General features: G+C 42.4%; 1 protein-coding gene across 3 annotated transcripts in view; it reads right to left on the reverse strand.

The window, feature by feature from the left end:
• The window catches only part of snx25 (sorting nexin 25), a 251,246-nt gene that overhangs the window by 130,181 nt on the left and 99,346 nt on the right, over positions 1-21,719 (reverse strand). For all 3 annotated transcript variants that reach the window (XM_041186048.1, XM_041186047.1, XM_041186049.1), the window contains one exon: positions 13,303-13,519. In XM_041186048.1, coding sequence (XP_041041982.1) covers positions 13,303-13,519 — 217 coding nt within the window. The remainder of the gene's footprint in view (positions 1-13,302; positions 13,520-21,719) is intronic.

Below are 21,719 nucleotides of genomic sequence, written 5' to 3' on the forward strand. Positions count from 1 at the left end.
GTGCCTCCACCAGTTCCCCTTTATCCACAGCACGTTACTTTTTCAAAGAACTCCAGTAAATTAATAAAACATTATTTCCCTTTCACCAAACCATGTTGACTCAGCCCGACTGCCTTGAATTTTTCTAAGTGCCCCACTATAATGTCTTTAATAATAGCTTCTAAGGGTGGGAGGAGGCTCAAGTGGAGCATAAACACCAGCATGGTCTGCTTGGTGCTGTATATTCAATATAATGTTATGTATTTATTCTATGTATTAACATGTAATGAGTAAGGGGTTGGGATAAAAATACGTGTAGTCAAGCAATGCATAATTGTACAAACTGCTTTTACATATACCATGTAAAAGGTTCAGAGCCCATTGTGCAACACCATACACTTTTGAGATCTTCCTTTGAAAAAGTTTTTAAAATACTTATCTTCACAAAACGTTACTAGAGTCCCATGATACCATCCATGGACAACTGCAGCAAACTGTATTAACGTTAAAAGTAATAGCCAAGCCACAGCATGAGAGGAGTGTACAAAGCATATGATATATCTAACATAGATTCTTTGGGTCAATGTACCTTCAGCCTTTACATACATAATTTCTCTAAGAACAAACAAATTTGCATTTATAATGCACCTCAGGACTTCTCCAAGTGCTTTACAACTAATTAAGAATAGTCCCTATTGTAATATATATTCCAGCTAATTTGCACCCAAGGTCTCACAAACATTAACGAAACAATGACCAAAAAATTTGCTTCAGTGATGTTGATTAAGGGATAAATACTGGCCAGGACACCAGGTCAACTCCTCTGCTCTTCTAGTCTAGAGCTATCTAGTTCCAGAGCTATCTAGTCTGATCCCATTTTCAAGTTCTTGGTCTGTAGCTCTAGTTCTTGGTCAGAAGTGAGGGCGCTGAAGCAGATCGATGGCTGACACCAAACTGGACCATGGCTGACTCAAAGGTGTCGACCATCCTTACTCAAAGGGAGTATGGGAGGTTGCGCTGAAACTCAACTCTCTCTCTACCTCCACCACTACATTTCTCCCTCCTAATTTAGGAGTATATCCAAAACCCATTATTTTGATTAAGCTTTTAGCGACCGCTCCCAATTTCTCTGCCCATGACTTGACATCCATTTCCCTGTCTGTTCTTATTTGTGAATGCCTTGAGACTTAAAAAAAAACTGTTAAATGCCAAGTTACTGTTATAGATGCGTAAGACAAGCTGATACTACTGAGGTTAAATCAGCATTAGAAAAGTCAATCTGTAGTTGGACGAAGGCAGGGATGAGGGTTTTTCCGTCACCGGGGAGGGATAGAGGCAGAGAGGTGGAAAAAGGCAATGATGATGGACTAGGTGTGGCATTTAAAACTCAGCTCAGGGCACGTCATCTTAATACACACAGTTTGCATCCTGAAGCAGAGTAACAAACAAACATCACAAAGAGAAAATCAATACAAGATTGAACCCTAAAAAAAAATGCCAGTCTCCTTCAATAATGAAAAAAGAACATGTTGGATGTCCATCAGGTACATAAGATTCTGGCCAATTAAAAGTTCACAAATGCAAAAGCAAAACACGGCAGGTGCTGGAAATGTGAGAAAAAAAAACAAAGCATGCTTTAAGTATTCAGCAGGTCTGGCAGCATCTGTAGAGAGGGAAATAAAATTAATGTTTTAGTTCAATGATCCTTCATCAGAACTAGAAAAGGTTCAGTTTTGATTGAGGAACTATAAGACTCACTCACTCCAGGGAAATTAAACAGCTGCGACAATAGTACAGCAGGAAAAGGTCAGCCACTGCAGGGGAGAATTAGTTAACTTACTCCAGTCCTGTGTCTCCTCTACTCTATTATAATGTACACTACCAATTTTGTTTAAAAAATTGTAGTATTTAAGCCTTATTTTGCACCATTGGACAATGTGCCTTCCTAAGAAATATCCACTTAAGAAAGCAACAGAGTGCATGGTAACCTCACCCCACTCCCCACAGTGAGCTTCTCAGCTATGCTGTGGAAAGGAGCCATGCTACGAAAAAAGATGTTGCACACATACCAGACACTTAACTATAGTACAACAGGGGGTCAAGCTGTTCTTGTGATTTTCAAGTTACAAATTCCTGAAAGATTCAATGGGACTTTTCAAAATAAGGGCCAAATCAGTCAGAACTACACTCACTCATCCTATCAACTCACAAGCTAAAAGCACAATTTCACTGATGAAAATCAATGGTACAATTCCAGCACATATACAGAACTCCAACCAGAACTAATGAGAAAGGCTCGAGTTATTTTGCTCTGTTTTTGGCAACAAATTCTATTCTTTGTGGAATTAACAAATCTAGACCTATAAAAGCAGAAGTGCGCTCTTTGCTCCATCAGTTTCAACACTCTCGACACTTCCGGAATTCTCGCAGTCTTATTATTCCCATTCTTTAGCACATGAACAGAGCTGGGATTAAGTCCCTTGCAGGGCACTTTGTTAGTGCTGTTGGGAGGGCTTTAAACTAAAATGGTAGGAGTGCAGGAGCCAGCAGAGAATATTAGAGAGGAATACCAGGGCGCACAAAACATTGGGAGAGACAGGTAGGACTAGTACAGAGAATAGTAAGTTGATAGATGGAGTTGGAGTAAGGGAGAAAGTCATGAAGTCTAAATCAGGGTTACTGTGCATGTATGTGAATGCAGAGTATAGCAAATAAGATTGGGGAGTTACAGGTGCAGACCGCCATGTGGAAAAATTATGTTGTGGTGATAACAGAGACCTGGCACAAGGAAGGGCAAGGCTGGGTGTTAAATAAAGGTATTTAGAAAAGATGGGAAAGGAAGAAAAGTTGGAGGGGTGGCAGTATTGGTTAAGGAGAGCATTGCAGTACTGGAGAGAGGGGATGTTGCAGAGATTCAACGACAGAATCAATGTGACTACAGCAAAGGAACAAAAAGGGTGCAATTACATTGCTCAGTGTAGTCTATGGACCGCAAATTGGTGGGACAGATGTCTAACAAAAAGGGGAATCCCCATATTGGCATACAAATAGTAAGAGGGTGGTAAAAGGAGGAGTAGGGCTGATTAGGGACCAAAAAGGGGATTTACACAGGGGGCAGGGGGCATGACCGAGGTATTAAATGAATGCTTTGCATCCATTTTTACCGAGGTCACGGTGAAAGAGGAGGAAACTCTGTCACTAGAAGGGTTCAAAATTGATAAGGAGGAAGCGTTGGATAAACAGCCGGTACTTAAAGTTGACAAGGCACTGGGATCAGATGAGATGCATACAAGGATTTTGAAGGAAGAAAGAGTGGAAATTGCAGGGGCACTGGCCATAATCTTTCAGTCTTCCCTAGGCTCAAGGGACGTGCCAGAGGACTGGAGAATTGCAAACATTACATCCTTGTTCAAAAAAGATTGTAAGGATAAGCCCAGCAATTGCAGGCCAGTCAGTTTAACTTTGGTGGTGGGAAAGTTTCCAGAAACAATTATTTGGGATAGAATTGGTCATCATATGGAAAAATATGGGTTGATTAGGAAGAGCCAGCATGGATTTCTAAAGGGGAAATCATGTTTAATTAACTTGCTGGAGTTTTTTGAAGAGGTAGAAAGGATTGATAAAGGTAACACTATTGATGTGGTGGACATGGACTTTCAAAAGGCATTCGATACAGTGCCACACAACAGACTTGAGAAAAGTTAAAGCTCACAGAATAAAAAGGACAGTAGCAACATGGATACAAAATTGGCTGAGTAATAGGAGGCAGAGGGTCATGGTCAATGGATATATTTCGGGCCGAAGGAATGTTTGTGGGGTAGTTCCCCAGGGGACAGTATTAGGATCCTTGGTTTTCCTGATATACATTAATGATCTAGACTTTGGGTGTATAGGGGACAATTCCAAAGTTGGCAGATTAAACGAAGCCTGGAAGTATTGCAAACTGTGAGGAGGACAGCATAAAACTTCAAAAGAATATAGGCAAGTTAGTAGAGTGGGCAGATAGGTGGCAGATGAAGTTCAATGCGGAGAAGTGTGAGGTGATGCATTTTGGTCGGAAGAACATGGAGAGATAATATAAAGAGTACAATTCTTGAGGGGATGCAGGAGCAGAGGGACCTGGATGTATATATGCACGGATCATTGATGGTGGCAGGACAGGTGGAGAGCGCATTTAACAAAGCGTACAGTATCCTGGGCTTTATTAATAGGGACAGAGCATACAAGAGCAGGGAGATTATGCTGAGTTTACTTAAGACACTAGTTAAACCTCAGCTGGAGTATTGTATACAGTTCTGGGCACCATACTACAGGAAGGATGCGAAGGCATTAGAGAAAGTGCAGAAGAGGTTTACAAGAACGGTTCCAAGGATGAGAAATTTCAGTTATGAAGATAGATTAGAGGGGTCAGGACTATTTTCCTTGGAGAGGAGAAAGCTAAGAGGAGATTTGATAGAGGTGTTCAAAATCATGAGGGGGCTGGAAAAAGTAGGGAGAAACTATACCCGCTTGTAAAAGGACCAAGAGTGAGGGGGCACGGATTTAAAGTGATTTGCAAAAGAAGCAAATGTGATGTGAGAAAAAAACCTTTTCACAGAGCGACTAGTTCGAGTCTGGAATGCACTGCCTGGAAGTGTGGTGAAAGCAGGTTCAATTGAGGCATTCAAGTGGGCATTAAGTCATTATTTGAATAGAAACACAAACAATGTGCAAGGGTGCGGGGAAAAGGCAGGAGAATGGCAATAAGTCATGATACTCATTCGGAGAGCCGATGTAGACACTGCATAGCCTCCTTCTACGCTGTAACATTCTGTGATTCTGGAATTTGAATTGAATAAAAATCTGGTAAAAGTCCAATGATGACCATCACACCATTGTCCATTATCATAAAAACCCAACTGGTTCACTAATGCCCTTTAGGGAAGGAAATCTGCCATCCTTACCTGGTCTGGCCTACATGTTACTCCAGATCCACAGCAGTGTGGTTGACTCTTAACTGCCCTCTGAAATGGCCTAGCAGGCCACTCAGTTGTATCAAACTGCTAGAAAGATAATAAATAGGAATGAAATCAAACGGTTTGACCTAGGCACCAAAAACGACAATGGCAATCTCAGCCCTGTTGACCCTGCAGAGTCCTTCTTACTAATATCTGGGGGCTTGTGCCAAAATTGGGAGACTGTCTCAGACTGGTCAAGCAACAACCTGACATCGTCACACACTCAGAAATATACCTTACAGATAATGTCCCAGACACCACAATCACCATCTCTGGGTGAGTCCTGTCCCAGTGGCGGCACAGTATATACAGTCAGCAGGGAATTGCCCTGGGAGTCCACAACATAGACTCTGGACCAAATGAAGTCTCATGGTATCAGGTCAAACATGGGCAAGGAACTGCCTGCTGATGACCATGTACCGCCACCCACCTCCCTCATCTCCTCAGCTGATGAATCAGTACTCGAGGTTGGAAGGAGCACCAAGGGTGCAGAATATACTCTGGGTGGGGGATTTCAATGTTCATCACTAAGAGTGGCTTGGTAACATCAATTCAGACTGAGCTGGCCCAATCCTAAATGACATAGCTGCTAGATTGGGTCTGCGACAGGTGGTGAGGGAACAAACAAGCACGAAAATCAAACTTCACCTCATCCTCACCAACCTGCCTGCCGCAGATGCATCTGTCCATGACAGTATCAGTAGGAGTGACCACTGCACAGTCCTTGTGGAGACAAAGTCCCGCCTTCACATTGAGGATACCCTCCATCATGTTGTGTGGCACTACCCCCGTGCTAAATGGGATAGGTTTCGAACAGATCTAGCAACTCAAGACTGGGCATCCATGTGGCGCTGTGGGCCATTAACAGCAGCAGAATTGTACTTGAACACAATCTGTAACCGCATGGCCTGAAATATCTCCAACTCTATATTACCATTAAGCCAGGGGATCAGCCCTGGCTCAATGAAGAGTGCAGCAGGGCATGCCAGGAGCTGCAACAGGCATACCTAAAAATGAGGTGTCAACCTGATGAAGCTACTACACAGGACTACTTGCTTGCCAAACAGCATAAGCAGCAAGTGATAGACAGACCTGCAATTCCATAACTGACGGATCATATCTAAAGCGATGGAAGGGGTCATCAAAAGTGCTATCAAATGGCACTTGCTTAGCAATTACCTGCTCACTGACCCTCAGTTTGGGTTCTGCCAGGATCACTGAACTTTTGACCTCATTACAGCCTTGGTTCAAAAATGGACAAAAGAGCTGAACTCCCGTGGTGAGGTGAGAGTGACTGCTCTTGACATCGAGGTCACATTTGGCCAAGTTTGGCATCAAGGAGCCCTAGCAAAACTGGAGTCAATGGGAATCAGGGGCAAAACTCTCCACTGGCTGGAGTCATACCTAGCACAAAGGGAGATGGTTATGGCTGTTGGAGGACAATCATCTCAGTTCCAGGACATCACAGCAGGGGTTCCTCAGAGTAATGTCCTAGACCCTGTAATCTTCTGCTGCTTCATCAATGACCTTCATCCTACCACAAGTCAGAAGTGTCTGCTGATGATTGCACAATATTCAACAACATTCATGCCTTCTCAGATACTGAAGCAGTCTTTGACAAAAGCAGCAAGACCTGGACAATATCCAAGGTTGGGCTGACTAGTGGCAAGTAACATTCATACCACACAAATGCCAGATAATGACCAACTGCAACAAGAGAGAATGTAACCATTGCCCCGTGACATTTAATGGCATTACTATTGCTGATTCCCCCACTATCAACATCCTGAGGGTTACCATTGATCAGAAACTTTACTGGACTAGCCAAGTGAGCAGGTCAGACGCTGGGATCCTGTGGCGAGTAATTCACCTCCTGACTCTCCAAAGTATGCCCACCATCTACAAGGCACAAGGAGTGTGATGGAATACTCTCCACATGCCTGGATGAGTGCAGCTCCAATAACGTCCAAGAAGCTTGACACCATCCAGGACAAAGCAGCCATCTTGATTGACACCACATCCACAAACATTCACTCCCTCCACACACAGTGCCAGCAGTGTATACCCCATCTACAAGATGCATTGCAAGAACTCACCAAGGCTTCTTAGACAGCATCTTCCAAACCCATGACCACTACCATCTAGAAGGACAAGGGCAGCAGGCACATGGGTACATCACAACCTGGAAGTTCCCCTCCAAGCCGCTCACCATCCTGAATTGGAAATATATCGCTGTTCCTTCACTGTGACTGGATCAAAATCCTGGAGACCCTCCCTTACTGTTACCCCACAGTTGGGACTGTGGGTGTATCTACACCACATGGACTGCAGCGGTTCAAGAAGGTGGCTCACCACCACTTTCTCAGAGGCAATTAGCGATGGGCAATAAACGCTGCCTTAGCCAGCAATGCTCACACCCATGAATGAATAACAGAAAAATTCTGCAGCCAAGTCCATACCCAGATTGACTCGAAACCAGCACCAGTTGCTGGTGACAAGGTTCAGCGTAGCTCTGTCCACAGAATAGAATGGAAGGGCATACTTTTTGGTAGGTGCAGTAAGTCCACATTACAAGGGAGAGGTTCTATTAACATTGTGGTCTTATTAAAACAGGGCTCTTTTGCATGAGCTTCGAGATATTCCTGACTCTGCTGCTGGATGGAGACAGGGAACAGAAGCAGCCCTGAATGCTGCAGCTGGTAACTGACAATGCTAACTATGTGAGCCAAGAAATGGAGTGCAAGTAAAGAGGCTGAGCTGGAAAGAACAAAGGAAGGAAATCAAATGTATAGGAACAATAGGAAAAGTAAGAGACAAACTGACTGGAGGTACACCAACTCCTGCATCCTCCAGATTTTTCCTTTTATACAATTCCCAATCCCAAAGTTTATCTCACAGATTCATCATAGTATGAGACCAGTCTGTTTGAATGGCAGCCAGGCAAATGTTGTCTTGAATGAGTTATTTTATACGTGATTCTTCTCTCATCTTACATTATAATCGTAGAAACAGCACAGAATGAGGCCATTCAGCCCACCCCATGCTGGCTCTTGGAACGAACAATTGTGCTTAGTCCCACATCCCTGCTTTTTGCCTGCGGCCCTGTATGTTGCTCATCTTCAAGCAGCTTCAACCAACATTTCAAGATCCTGACAACGCTGTGGAGTAAAAAAATTCTCTCCTCTAGTAATTTTTCTGGCTCAACATGGGTCCAAATTCTGAACGCCACACTTTAGGAAAGATGTGAAGGCATTTAGAGCGCGAGCAGAAAAGATTCAGGAGAATGATTCCAGGGATGAGGAAATTCTGTTATGTAGATGGATTGGAGAAGTTGGGACTGTTGTCCTTGGTGAAGCGAAGGCCGAGAGAAAGTTTGATAGAGATATTCAAAATCATGAGGGGTCTGGACTGTGTCAAATGGGGAAATACTCATTTTACGAGTGCAAGGATCAAGAACAAGTGGGCACATAGCAACCAGTCTCTATCAATTAGTGTAGCAGTTCCTGTGCTTGCAGAAAAATAGCTCGATTTCACTAACTTGACACATGCTCAATTACTGAATCAGATTTCTTGCCTCTGCTTTGCCTGTAACAATCTTCCACTTTTAATGTTTTTAAAACCAATGGCTCCCAAAGTTTTTCATCACTAGGGGTTTATCTCACCTATTGATACAAGGATAGGTGATAAGGTCTGATTGCCAAGATTGGGCAAAAGCTCAATTTTTTGGTTCTATCCTGCAACTACCAGGATGGTAGAAGGTGAGGTAGATAGGCTGTGATCATTTTCTATCCAGCAAATTTTACAGAAACCATAAGAGATGAAAATATTGCAAACAACAATATTTTACAACAGGAAGGGAAACTGCTTGCCCTAGGAATTGTTGAATTTCCCATAATGCCAAGACCTGGCCACCATCCATTGGGAAAATCAACCATCTGTACTTTATCCAGCACATCTTTCTCAGGACCTTTGCCATTTTACTCAGCTAAAAATAAGTTTGAGACTTTTTCAAAACCTTATGGAGGCGGTGGCATAGTGGTAATCCAGAGTCCCAGGACAATGCTTTGGGGACCTGGGTTCAAATCCCACCATGGCAGATGGTGGAATAAAAATCTGGAATGAAGCTGTGGTCGATTATCGTAAAAATCCATCTGGTTCATTAATGTCTTTTAAGAGAAGGAAATGTGGCCTTCATGTGACTCCAGACCTACAGCTCTAAAATGCCCTCTGAAAGAGGGCAATTAAGCATGGGCAATAAATGCTTGCCTAGCCAGCGATTAACTTTTTAAAAATTACTGGGAAATGCACAAGAGATAAATCAAACATATGATTCAGAAAACTGCATGTGAGAAATTGCAAGTACTGCAAGACAAACTTCCCTCAGCAATTAGCCTCTAGTGGAAAGATGTGCCTTAAAAAGAACATGTCACAGAGCACCTCAACAGCAGGTAGCTTTGCTTAGAGCAATTAGGAGAGAGAGATGACCACTTCCTGACAAATTTCATAAAACCTGTTGCACGTTGCATGGTGTAACACTATAATAAACATGGCCATGAGCAATGCCACAGGAAATCTGGTATATAATACACAGCAAAAGCAATCTGGGGAAATTAACCAAAATTTTCTATTCTATGTACATGATAATTCAGGGGATGTTTTAAAATGATGAGGCGTGAACCTTTGCATAGGGGTGAGTTATCCAACTAGCATTGCGGGGAGGGGAACAGATGGTGGGAAAGAGGGCAGGGCCCAGCTTCCTCCCTTGAAACTCCAACTCAAAGAATGTTCTACTGCTATTGTTCATTCCCCACCCCCATCCCTGCTCCAAGGGTCACTGAAGTTTTGAGTCAAGTCTAGAATGTGTATTTTGCCAGCGTAAAGAGAAAATTAGGAATGTGGGAGTTAAGGTAAATAGGTAGGAAAGGGGAGAAAATTAAAGAATAAAAGTGAAACAATTCACTTATGATACTGTATAATTGGATAACAAGTTCACAGGAATGAGCCACATTGTAAGGGAAGTACTTGGGTGAAAAAGGTCCAGTCCAAAAGATGAAATTGAAGGCAACAACAACAAATGAATCCCAAGGCCCTTGCTACATATACGCAGTCTCTAGAAAGAAATGTTACTGTAGGGAGGCAAGATAAAATAGAGAATCACATGGTTCAAGTACATAACGTCAGAGGCAAGTGTTTAATTTTATTTAGATTAGCTATGTGGTTGTACACTTGTTTCAGTGAGAAATAAAAACAATGCTTTAAATCACTTTAGGAACAAGGAATTCAGTGCTTCAGTGAAGCCCAACGCAAGCTGGAGGAACAGCAACTCATCGTCTGATTAGGCACTTTACAGCCTTCCAGACTTTACACTGAGTTCAACAACTTCAGACCATCCATCCTCACCCCTTTTTTGTCCTCTTTTATCAATAGTCATTTTTATTTTTTTTTATTTTTATTTTTTATCCACTCATTTTTATTCATCGTTTTATCCCCACCTTTTATCTTATTTTCGATCTTTTTTCCCCACCACCATCCCCTTCCCCCACCCCACCCCCAATTGGGGCATCTGTCACTTGTTCATGTTGTTCTTTCCAGAGTGCTTACCCTTGTCCTGCTATTACCACAGTCTGCCACCATCAACGCCTCCTTTAGCCAGTACCACTACCATAAACACCCCTTTGTCCTTTTGTTCATGACAACTTTGGCAATCTCTCCTTTGCCTCCACCTATCGCTGGCCTGCTATCCAGCTTCACCTGTCCCACCCCCCTTAAACAGTATAAATTCCAACACATTTTTACTTCTCTTTAGCTCTGAAGAAGGGTCATACGGACTCAAAATGTTAACTTGTCTTTCTCTCCTCAAATACTGTTAGACCTGCTTTTTCTGTTTTTGAATCCAATGCTTTGTTTGCTTGAAACCTATCTTTCAAAGGCATTGCTTCATTGTCAAGATCTAGATATCAGCATTGTTAGTTTGCTATTTCAGCCAATGAGTTAAGAGCGACAGTGAAATTTATTCTGCTACAGACAGATCTGATGCCCATCCAGGCATTTAACACGTAAAGCACAAAACTTTCAATTATATTGATCATTTTTTTTTCGACTGCAAACATTTCTTGTTCGTTTTCTCTTGCCAAAATACATTCTTAACTTTTGTACGTGAGTTTGAGGGTGTCACAATGGGTTAGTATACTGCCGTTTCACTTCTGGGTCCTGGTCTGAATGTACCCCATGAATATCTCTTCTCTCCATCAGTTGAAACAATCAAGTGACTTTTTGAAGCCTTCATCCAGCTGCTCTTGGACATAATGTCACCGACTCTTTAATTCAGCACTAATGGGCAATATGTATTTTTGCACTCTGCAGGTGATGACAATGTACAGAATTTACAGCACACAAACATATGACCCAATGAGTCCATGCCAGTATTCATACTCCACTTAAGTCTCCTCACACCTTTCCTCATCTCACTCTATCAGAATAACCCTAAACTCCCTGCTCCCTCATATGCTTATCTGGCCTCCCCTTAAATTCAGCTATACTAACGGCTTCAGCCCACATTTACCCAGAGAGTGGTGAGTGCAAATTTATTTTCTGAATTCCCGGTTTGATTTCATGATAACGATTTTATTTTGATGGCCTCTCGAATAGCTGCTGCAAGAACTCAAAACAACAATCTGTTAACCTGAGGAGGGTGACAGGAGGATCTCACCTTTTCTCCGGTTGATTATAACCCATTTGGTCGGTAGAGATTAGGGGAATGCTGTCCTAGCATCCGGCTGAATAGAGACTCCTGGTGACATGAGGAATTGTAACTGAACCATACAATCTAAGGGAAATCAACATCCACAGTTGAGAGACTGGGTGGTATGCTATCCTTCCATCTCTGAAACTGCATTCTAATCTAGGCCGATCAGATATAAAACTCTGTTTAAACCATGTTTTTACAGGCAGGAACGACAAGACCCTGCTGGAAGTGTGTCCACAGGATGCAACTTCCATAATTTGGCACTCTCACTCAGAAGATGCAAACTAACTGGAGCTGGAAATCAAGACATGGCACTAAAGCAGTAGCAGGTGATTATCTGAGGATAAGTCACATTGTCGGGGTGGAGCCCCATCCAAGCATCCTGTCTGGAACGTTACCGGTGCTGACATTATGGGGAATTGCTCCATCCCCCGGTGTCAACATCTTTTATCTTGATGAGCACAAAAGCACCATAGGAACAATGAAAAACATAAATCTACAGTTGTCAGCTGGTGTGTTGACAATTCAAGAGAGGCTGTCCACTTCCCACTTACTTGCAGGGTGTACTTTATTTGCTGCGCATGCAACAACTCGCATTACTACAGAATCTTTAATGTAGAAAAATTTTCCAAGGTGCTTCATAGAAGCCTGATCCAAAAAAAATTGACATTGACCAAGCTTTCAGCCACTCCTCTAACAACTGCTTCTTTGGTTCAAAGAGATGGACTTAATGAAGGGAGAAAGGGCAAGACAGACAAAGAGATTAGAGAGGGAATTCCAGAGCTTATGGCCTAAATAGCTGAAGGCACAGTCAGTGTGTGAAGGAAGTGGAAGGCAGCTTAAGAAGGCAGAATTGGAGGAAAAGCAGAATTGTCAGTGGGTTGGGGTGGTTACAGAAATAGGGAGGAGCAAGGCAATGGAGAGATCTGAACACAAGGATGAGAGTATTAAATATGAGGTGCTGATAAACTGAAAGGCACCTTTTAGAAGTACCAAAACCAATACAGCACTTTAAAAAAGATCATAACGAAAAAGAAGAAAACCGCATCATACCCACCTACTGATAAACACATAATGTGCTGCATGCACTGGATTTGGAAGAATGGTGTGTTAATTCTCTAGCTGAGGATACCATTAAAATTATTTATATCGGAATATCATAAATCAGCTTAGCCAGAATTTGGGAAAGTGCTGACTGACATTGAAAGGGCACATGTTAGTTATCTTTTTGTGACCAGAAGAAATGCTCAATAAATGTTGCATCCAATTCAACATCCAGTTTGCTGAGGTGGTTGCCCTTAATCAGGATTGGACCAGTGTAATTAAGCCAGGGGAGATCAAATAGGATTCTGCTCTGGCTGGTGAAGATATAATGGGATTCAGCTACAATGTCACCCATGGTCAAACAGTTTACTAGCAATCACAGTCACGACTCAAAGGAGCCAGTCAGGCTCAGGACTGAAAAGTAACCAGGGTGCAATAGAACCGTGCCCCAGTAAAGAGCGAAGACGCTCAGGCAAGATGAGGAGGGACAAAAATTGACAATATAATTAAACTGCACATCTCAAACTAATCCTTTACCTTGTATTCGCTGCCTTGAGGTCACAGAAGTGAGTAAGTACAGTCCGGACTACATCATTACAAACCACTTTAACTATGTCAATGTTACTTAGTCGAACGCGCAACTGCTTTGCCATTTCCCAGAAGTCTTCTGAAAGCATGTGGTACAGGTGCCCTTCATCTTTGCTGATTTTCACGTACCAGGAAAGGATGTAGTCCCTGTAGCTGTAGTCAAAAACTGAAAAACAAAAAGATGCAAACTGTGAGATCACCCTGAATATTGTAGAGATGAAGAACAAAAAACAGTCTTAATTTTCAAATCCCATTTCACGCCAGCAGGGCCAAACACCAGAGGCCAGGAGGGGCCAGGCTCGGTGTTGTAAACAGAGTTTCATCGTTGTCCAGACTGAGCAGCCAGAGCGCCAGACCTGAAAGACCAGCTTTTAAAAAACTGTCAGCTACAATTTTTAATAAAAGCTTCACTGACAGGTCACGCTTCTGACCTTCATTAAGCTTCGTGGTTCCGATTTCTTTGGAAAAGCCCGCCAGAAAACTGCGAACTGCCTGAAGGTCAGCAGTAGCAGCGCCGCAACTGCCATGAGTGTCCCTTTGGTTGAAAAATGTTAAATGAAAACCTGTAATCGTTTCAGATCCAATTGGTCGCTGTGTGGGGTTGGGGGTGCTGGAAGGGTCACTTAAGATTGAGCACACAAATTAAAATACTGTACATTTCTCAAAATTCTCTTTTGAATTTAAACTGCCGTATAAATAGTAGTCTAAACTTTCATCATGCTCTAAAGTAGACAATTCTGATGACATGTTGTGTTGATGTACCAGAGGCTTGAGGATTTCGGGCCTCATCAAAGAGCCTTTCTTTCTCACTGGGATAAATAAATCTTTTGAACATTATTAAATATCTCCTTAAAAGTCAGCCACCACATCTCTACTGTGCTACCTTTTAACCTAGTTTTGCAGTTCACTTTAGCCAACACTGCCTTCCTACTCCCATAGTTACCTCCATTTAGGTTTAAAACTTCGGTCACAGACCCACACTTCTCCCTTTCAATCTGAACATGAAATTCTATCATGTTGTAGTCAGTGTCACCCAGAGGCTCCTTTATCATGAGGTTATTGATTAATCCTGTCTCATTGCACATTACCAGGTGTAGGATAGCCTGCTACCTGGTAGCTCTAGACAGTACTGCTCTTAAGAAATTGTCCCAAAAACACTGAGGTCATTTTCCAGGCTACTTTTGCCAAGCTGATTTTCCCAATCTACATATAAATTAAACGTTACCCATGATAATTGCAGTGCCTTTCTTGCACACCCCATTTATTATTTCTTGCATGCATTGTCCTACAGTGTAACTACTGTTAGGGGGCCTAGAAACTTTTTCTTTATTCACAGGATGTGTGGGCTTCAATTCACTGGCTGGGCCAGCATTTATTGCCCATTCCTAGTTGCCCTTGAGAAGGTGGTGGTGAGCTGCTTTCTTGAACCGCTCTAGTCCATGTGGTGTAGGTACACCCATAGTGCTGATAGGAAGGGAGTTCCAGGATTTTGACCCAGCGACAGTGAAGGAACAGCGATATATTTCCAAGTCAGGACACTGAGTGACTTGGAGGGGAACTTCCAGGTGGTGGTGTTCCCATCTATCTGCTGCCCTTGTCCTTCTAAAGGGTAGTGGTCGTGGGTTTTGAAGATGCTGTCAAAGGAGTCTTGGTGAATTCCTGTAGTGCATTTTGTAGATGTTTACTCCCACAAGTACCTTTACAATTTTTTATCTGTACCCAAACTGATTCCACATCTTGCTCTTTCAAGCTAAGGTCAGTACAGAACTAATGCCATCCTTAATTAATAGAGCCACCCCATCACCTTTTCCTAGCTTCCTGTTGATCCGATATATCAAATACCCTTCAACATCTAGGTTCCTTGGTCACCTTTCACCCATATCTCCGTAATGATTATCAGGTCATACATATTTATCTCTATCTGTACTAATAATTCATCCCTTTTGTTACAAACACTATGTGCATTCAGATGTAGGGACCTAAACTATTTTTTAAAACTATTTTGGCTTCATCTGCTGGTGGACCCTTACAATTGTATGTTCTGTCTCTTCCTATTTCTCGAACATTTTTCCACTTAATCTGCCTGTTTCTCTCATACCTCAAACAATTAGATTTTTTTTACTTAATACAAATGTAATGCAACATCACATGGAACCTATGGATAGGCTGCAAATTCAGTGTGCCACATAATCATATGACAGCTTCTAGGGGAAGGGGAAACAATCCAGTTCTTGAGCTAAGGCGGTACTGAATTTATGTACGATGTTTTATTCTTCTCTGAAAAATTCAGATCAACAATTCAATCTATATTTTTCCTAAGCTGCTAGTATGTGTCTGATTGAAAAATCCTGGGGCTAGTGTAATTAGCATAAAAGGGACAGATGCTATTTATGGTATATTATGGGTTGGCACTAGAGAAATCAGAATGATAAGACTGTATTAGCTAGAGTTGAATTGTTTCGTAAATGTAGTGATTTCTTTGTAGCCACTTTCCTAGCATCAGTTTATTGCTCTGATTGGAGAATCAGTATTAGGCCTCCAATTTCACCATTGCTACAGTCAGTCTGCCTAATGCATGCAGGTGTAAAGAAAGAAAGACAAACCCTACATTTATACAGCACCTTTCTTGATTTCCCAAATCATCTTTTGGCCAATTAAATACTTCTGAGTAGTAATCACTGATATAATGTAGGCAATGTTATCAAATGGCAGAGCAGACTCAAGGGGCTGAATGGCTTACTCCTGTTCTTAATACATATGTTAATAAATCATTCTGAATGGATTAGAGGAGCTGGGCTAGATGGCCTTTGTCATCCGTAATTATCTTGCAATTGAGAGTGAAATCATTGCTGAAGTTGAACAAGGAAAAGGATAAGCAAGATCATCATGAATCCCGAACAAAGGTTTTAGTTTCAATTAGAGAACTTAATCTTTAGGTATTTTTACTTTTATAGAGATGGAATAAAAACTGTGCAACCGCATAGAAGAGGAACTATGAAGTCCAGTAATTAGAGCGACCTGGAAACTAGAGGTCATGTGCTGAATAACTAGGCTGTTCTGTCAGTAATGACTGTTAAGCCACCGTCTTTATTAACTGTAAATAGTCTGACACTGCAGACTAACTTAACTCACTGCTCTGAGCAATCTGCAGTTATCAGCCTGTAACTGCTGTTCATCAGGATTGACATGCAGCTCAGTGATATCTGGAATGAAAAAAAACAGCCTTCCACAACAGATACAGGCATACACATCTTCAACACCCTCTCACAGCATTAAGTAATGAGTGCTCTGGGGTTCATATACTTACACTAAAAATAACTGACATTTAACCATAATTTTTTAAACTGAAGTAGATGCATGGACAAACATGTTCCAAGAACTTGGTGTTCCTCCTGATTTCCTTTGGTCCAACATAGGTGGCCATGCTTCAGATATCTAGGTCCGAAGCTCTGGAATTCCCTTACTGCATCTCTCTGCCTCTCTACCTCCTTGTCCATCTTTTCATTAGTGAAATTAGGAAGAGAATGATAGAAGTTTGGAACTCTCTTCTGTAAATGGTTATTGACACTAGATCAATTGTTAACTTTAAACCCGAGTCTGATAGATTTGGTTAACCAAAGGTACTGTACGAAGGGATGTGAGGCAAAGGCAGGTATATGGAGTTGGGTCACAAATCAACCATAACTGCATTGAATGGTGGAACAGGCTCGAGAGGCTAAATGGCCTCCCCCTGTTCCGATTTCAGATGTACACAATCACTTGGCCAGGTTTTGCTGGAGCATGGCATCGCATGGCGGGCTCCATTAGTTACACCTTTTCCTCCACCCTACAGTTCAAAGCATTTCTGCACTGCAGGCTCCTGGAAATGCGAGGGCAACGGGGTACCTGGAGCCTCAGTGAACAAGAAGGCCATCAGTCTATCTCCTTAATGAGTGAAATTTAAGTACAGAGAAAGAAACAGAGGCCAGCAGAGAAGGAAACAGGGTAAATTCAGAATTAGAGTCAAACAAAACAAAAGCAAAGTAATGCAAATGCTGGAAATCTGAAATATAAACAAAAATGTTGAAATCATTATGCATGTCGGACAGTATCAATGCAGCAATCCACAGATGCTGCCCGAACTGCTGAGTATTTCTAACATTTTCTGAATTAGACCCAAATTATGTACAGAAAGACAGAGAGAGGAAAAGAAAGATTGAATTAAGAGGGGAATAAAGGTCCGAAAGTCAGAAAATATTAGATCCTAGAAATACCTCTAGGAACAATTTACTATCTGGGGGAATGAAACTCAGCAATTTAAATTTTTTGCTTTCTGAGCCAGAGAAGTTGGACAGCATTGGAAGGGCTGCGATCTTGTCATGGAAAGGGTCCTTGTGTTAAGTACAAGTTTTAAATTTCGGCGGTGAATTTAACAGCAGGAATGCAGGATTTCCTTGAAACTCATGGGGAGGTTGATGGGATGCTCCCATTTTTACAAGGCTAAAGGTGGATTGGCGCAAACTGTCCAGCAATTTGTGGCGATTTGCAACTCATGGCATTTCTTCTCCTTGCCACAAATTGCTGAATAATTTATACGTGTATCGCAGTGAGCTCACTAAACTCACCATTATTTTCTCCAGAAAATCATGATTCAATACATTCAGCATCATGTGGATTTCACGTCTCTTCTGGAGTACTTCATTCAACTCTGCTGGCCTTAAAGGGGGCACTGTGCAGGCGTACTAAAATTATACTAGGGCTGAAGGGGTTAAATTACAAGAGCAGGTTGCACAAACTTGTTTGTGTTACCTCAAGTATGGAAGGTAGGGGCTGGGATCTAATCAACATGTATAAAACAATAAAAGGATTTTATAAGGCGACTACAGTGCAACTACTTTCTTTGCTAAGGGAATCCCGAACAAAGGGGCATAAAACTTAAAGTTAGAGCTGAGGAGTAAAATTAGGAAGCACTTCTTCGCATAAGGGCAGTGGAAGTTTAGAATTCTTCCCCACTCCCCCAAAAGGCTGTAGATGCTGTGTCGATTGGAGCTTTCAAGACGAAGATTGACAAGTTTTTTTTTAAATTAGCAAAGAGTATTGAGGGATAAGTCGAGTTAACTGGAGCTGAGGTACACATCAGGCATGATAGAGAAACCTATTCTCTCTGGTGAGTGGGTCAATGAACAGGGTTCATGGGCTTAAAATCATTAACTAAAAATTGAGAGAGATGAGATGAGGAGAAAATTCGAACAAGAGTTGTTGGGATTGGGAACGCTCTGAGGTGGTGGTGGAGCCTATTCCACAAATAATTTTAAAGTGGCGTTGGGGTAATAGGTTGAGGAACTTAGAGGGTTATGAACAAAAAGTGGGAGTTTGGGACTACACATGACATCTCTTTGAAAGAGCCAGCAAGGATAAGGTGAGCTGAATCTTTTTCTGTGCTAAAACTTTCTATGATTCTATGATCTAATTGTGTGGTGGACTAGGCTTGAGGGAGTGAACTGCCCATGTCTGTGTATTTCCTTTATCTGTTAGCCTCCCAGCTATCAGAATTTCCCTTGTGACAAACAAAATGAGGATAATCAATGATAAAGGGCCCCACCCTTTAGAAGATAAATGCAATAATATTTGCAAATTGCAGACAAGTTTTACATTTTCATGTATCACAATACCCAACATCACCTGAACCATCTGTACTTGTTCATGAGCATACTAATCACCACTGATGTAAAGTTACAATTTGTCTTTTTCATAGATTTTAATCATTCCTCGCAATATATCATTCATGAGTAATTCATATTAAAGCAAAATATTTCTTGACTTGAAATCGGAGTCCACCTTGTCAACATAGATGCTAATGCTCCAGGATTTTCCCAAAATCCCAGCAAGCAAGGAAGAACTATCCATGCTCAGTGAGAAGTCTTGATGTTGATAAAATGTTTCTCCTACAATTATTTCTTAATGGTGGTGGTGGTAGCAGAGACAGTGATTTCAAAAAGAAATTGGGTGGGCACTTGAGGAAAATAAACTTGCAGGACCAAGGGGATAGAGAGGGGGAATGGTGCTGACTGGGTTGCTCTATCATGAGCTAACACAGACTTGATGGGTTGAATAGTCTCCTTATGAGTCACTATGAACTAATGACCTGAACAAGCATCTGGAAATATGTCCAGAGTTGGCACAACTACCTACATTTAGCTAAAAGCAAAAAACTGCAGATGCTGGAAATCCAAAACAAAGACAGAAACAGAAATACTTGGAAAAACTCAGCAGGTCTGGCAGCATCGGCGGAGAGGAGCACAGTTGACGCTTCGAGTCCTCATGACCCTTCAACAGAACTAAGTAAAAATAGGAAAGCTGGTTTAAGTGGGGGGGCAGGGGGTTGTTGGGACAAGCAGCCAGTAATAGTTGGAGATAACTAAAAGATCCCTACGGAATGCAGCCGGGGGAGGGGGGGGTTAAGGGAAGATATGTTTGGTGGTGGCATCATGCTGGAGTTGGCGGAAATGGCGGAGGATGATCCTTTGAATGCGGAGGCTGGTGGGGTGATAAGTGAGGACAAGGGGGGCCCTATCATGTTTCTGGGAGGGAAGAGAAGGCGTGAGGGCAGATGCGGGGGAGATGGGCCGGACACGGTTGAGGACCCTGTCAACCACCGTGGGTGGAAAACCTCGGTTAAGGAAGAAGGAGGACATGTCACAGGAACTGTTTTTGAAAGTGGCATCATCAGAACAGAGACCCATCTCCCGCGCATCCACCCTCACGCCTTCTCCTCCCTCCCAGAAACATGATAGGGTCCCCCTTGTCCTCACTTATCACCCCACCAGCCTCCGCATTCAAAGGATCATCCTCCGCCATTTCCACGAACTCCAGCATGATGCCACCACCAACACACCTTCCCTTCACCACACCCCCGGTGGCATTCCGTAGGGATCATTCCCTCCGTGACACCCTGGTCCACTCCTTCATCACCCCCTACTCCTCAACCCCCTCCCACGGCACCTTACATGCAACCGCAGAAAATGCAACACCTGCCCCTTCACTTCCTCTCTTCTCACCATTCAAGGGCCCAAACACTCCTTTCAAGTGAAGCAGCATTTCACTTGCACTCCCCTCAACTTAGTCTACTGCATTCGTTGCTCCCAATGCGGTTTCCTCTACATTGGAGAGACCAAACGCAGACTGGGTGACCGCTTTGCAGAACACCTTTGGTCTGTCCGCAAGCATTACCCAGACCTCCCTGTCGCTTGCCATTTCAACACTCCACCCTGTTCTCATGCCAGATGTCTGTGCTTGGCTGCTGCATTGTTCCAGTGAAGCTCAACGCAAACTGGAGGAACAGCACCTCATCTTCCAACAAGGCACTTTACAGCCTTCTGGACTGAATATTGAGTTCAACAATTTTAGATCCATTATTCTTAAATGTATTTCCACCCATTGTTTATCTCTACCTTTTAGTATTCCTTCACCCCACCCCCACTAGAGCTATCTGTACCTTGTCTGTCCTGCTTTCTACTCTTAATTAGCACATTCCTTTAGATAATAGCACCACCCTCAACACCTCTTTGTCCTTTTGTCTGTGACTTCTTTTGGTTATCTCCACCTATTACTGGCTGCTTGTCCCAACAACACCCCGCACCTCCCCTTAAACCAGCTTATATTTCACCCCGGGAAAAACTTAGCAGGTTTTTCCAGGTAATTCTGTTTTTGTTTTGGATTTCCAGCATCCGCAGTTTTTTGTTTTTATATATTTCACCCCTTTCCTATTTTTACTTAGTTCTGTTGAAGGGTCATGAAGACTCGAAACGTCAACTGTGCTCCTCTCTGCCGATGCTGCCAGACCTGCTGAGTTTTTCCAGGTATTTGTTTCTGTTTTTGTTACCTACATATAGCCTCTAGGGATCAGGAGTTCCTGTAAGTTACGGTTCCAAAATCTGAGCAGACAATTTTGGTTTCTGAATCATTTCAAACTTGTTAACTAATCCAGTCCTAGCCTAATTCCTTGCCCAAAATTGGTCAGATTTTTTTTTTTTTACCTATAAGATCACAAGCTATGAATCCATCCAACTTGGGAGACTTCATCTCACTCGTTGACTTATTGGCACTAATTCCTCAAGAAGGGAATGAACTTGCTGAATCCCCAGTGTTTCAAAACCTCTACCAACCCTGGGGGTTAATAATATTGGCCAGGAATCAGCTTTGTAACAGTAATCACAAACATCCACTAGCCTTTGAGCTCTATTTGACTATCAGTGTAATCAATGAAACTCAGAAGTCACATTGGAACAGTATTTAAAGCATTATTTCCCAAGCAATGCACCCTGTTTTGGAATCAAATTACAACAACAATGAACGACAAGGTATGATATTGGTTTAGTAAGTGGGGG

This window comes from Carcharodon carcharias, chromosome 4, assembly GCF_017639515.1.
Source record: "Carcharodon carcharias isolate sCarCar2 chromosome 4, sCarCar2.pri, whole genome shotgun sequence".
In the NCBI taxonomy this organism is placed as follows: Eukaryota; Metazoa; Chordata; class Chondrichthyes; order Lamniformes; family Lamnidae; genus Carcharodon; species Carcharodon carcharias.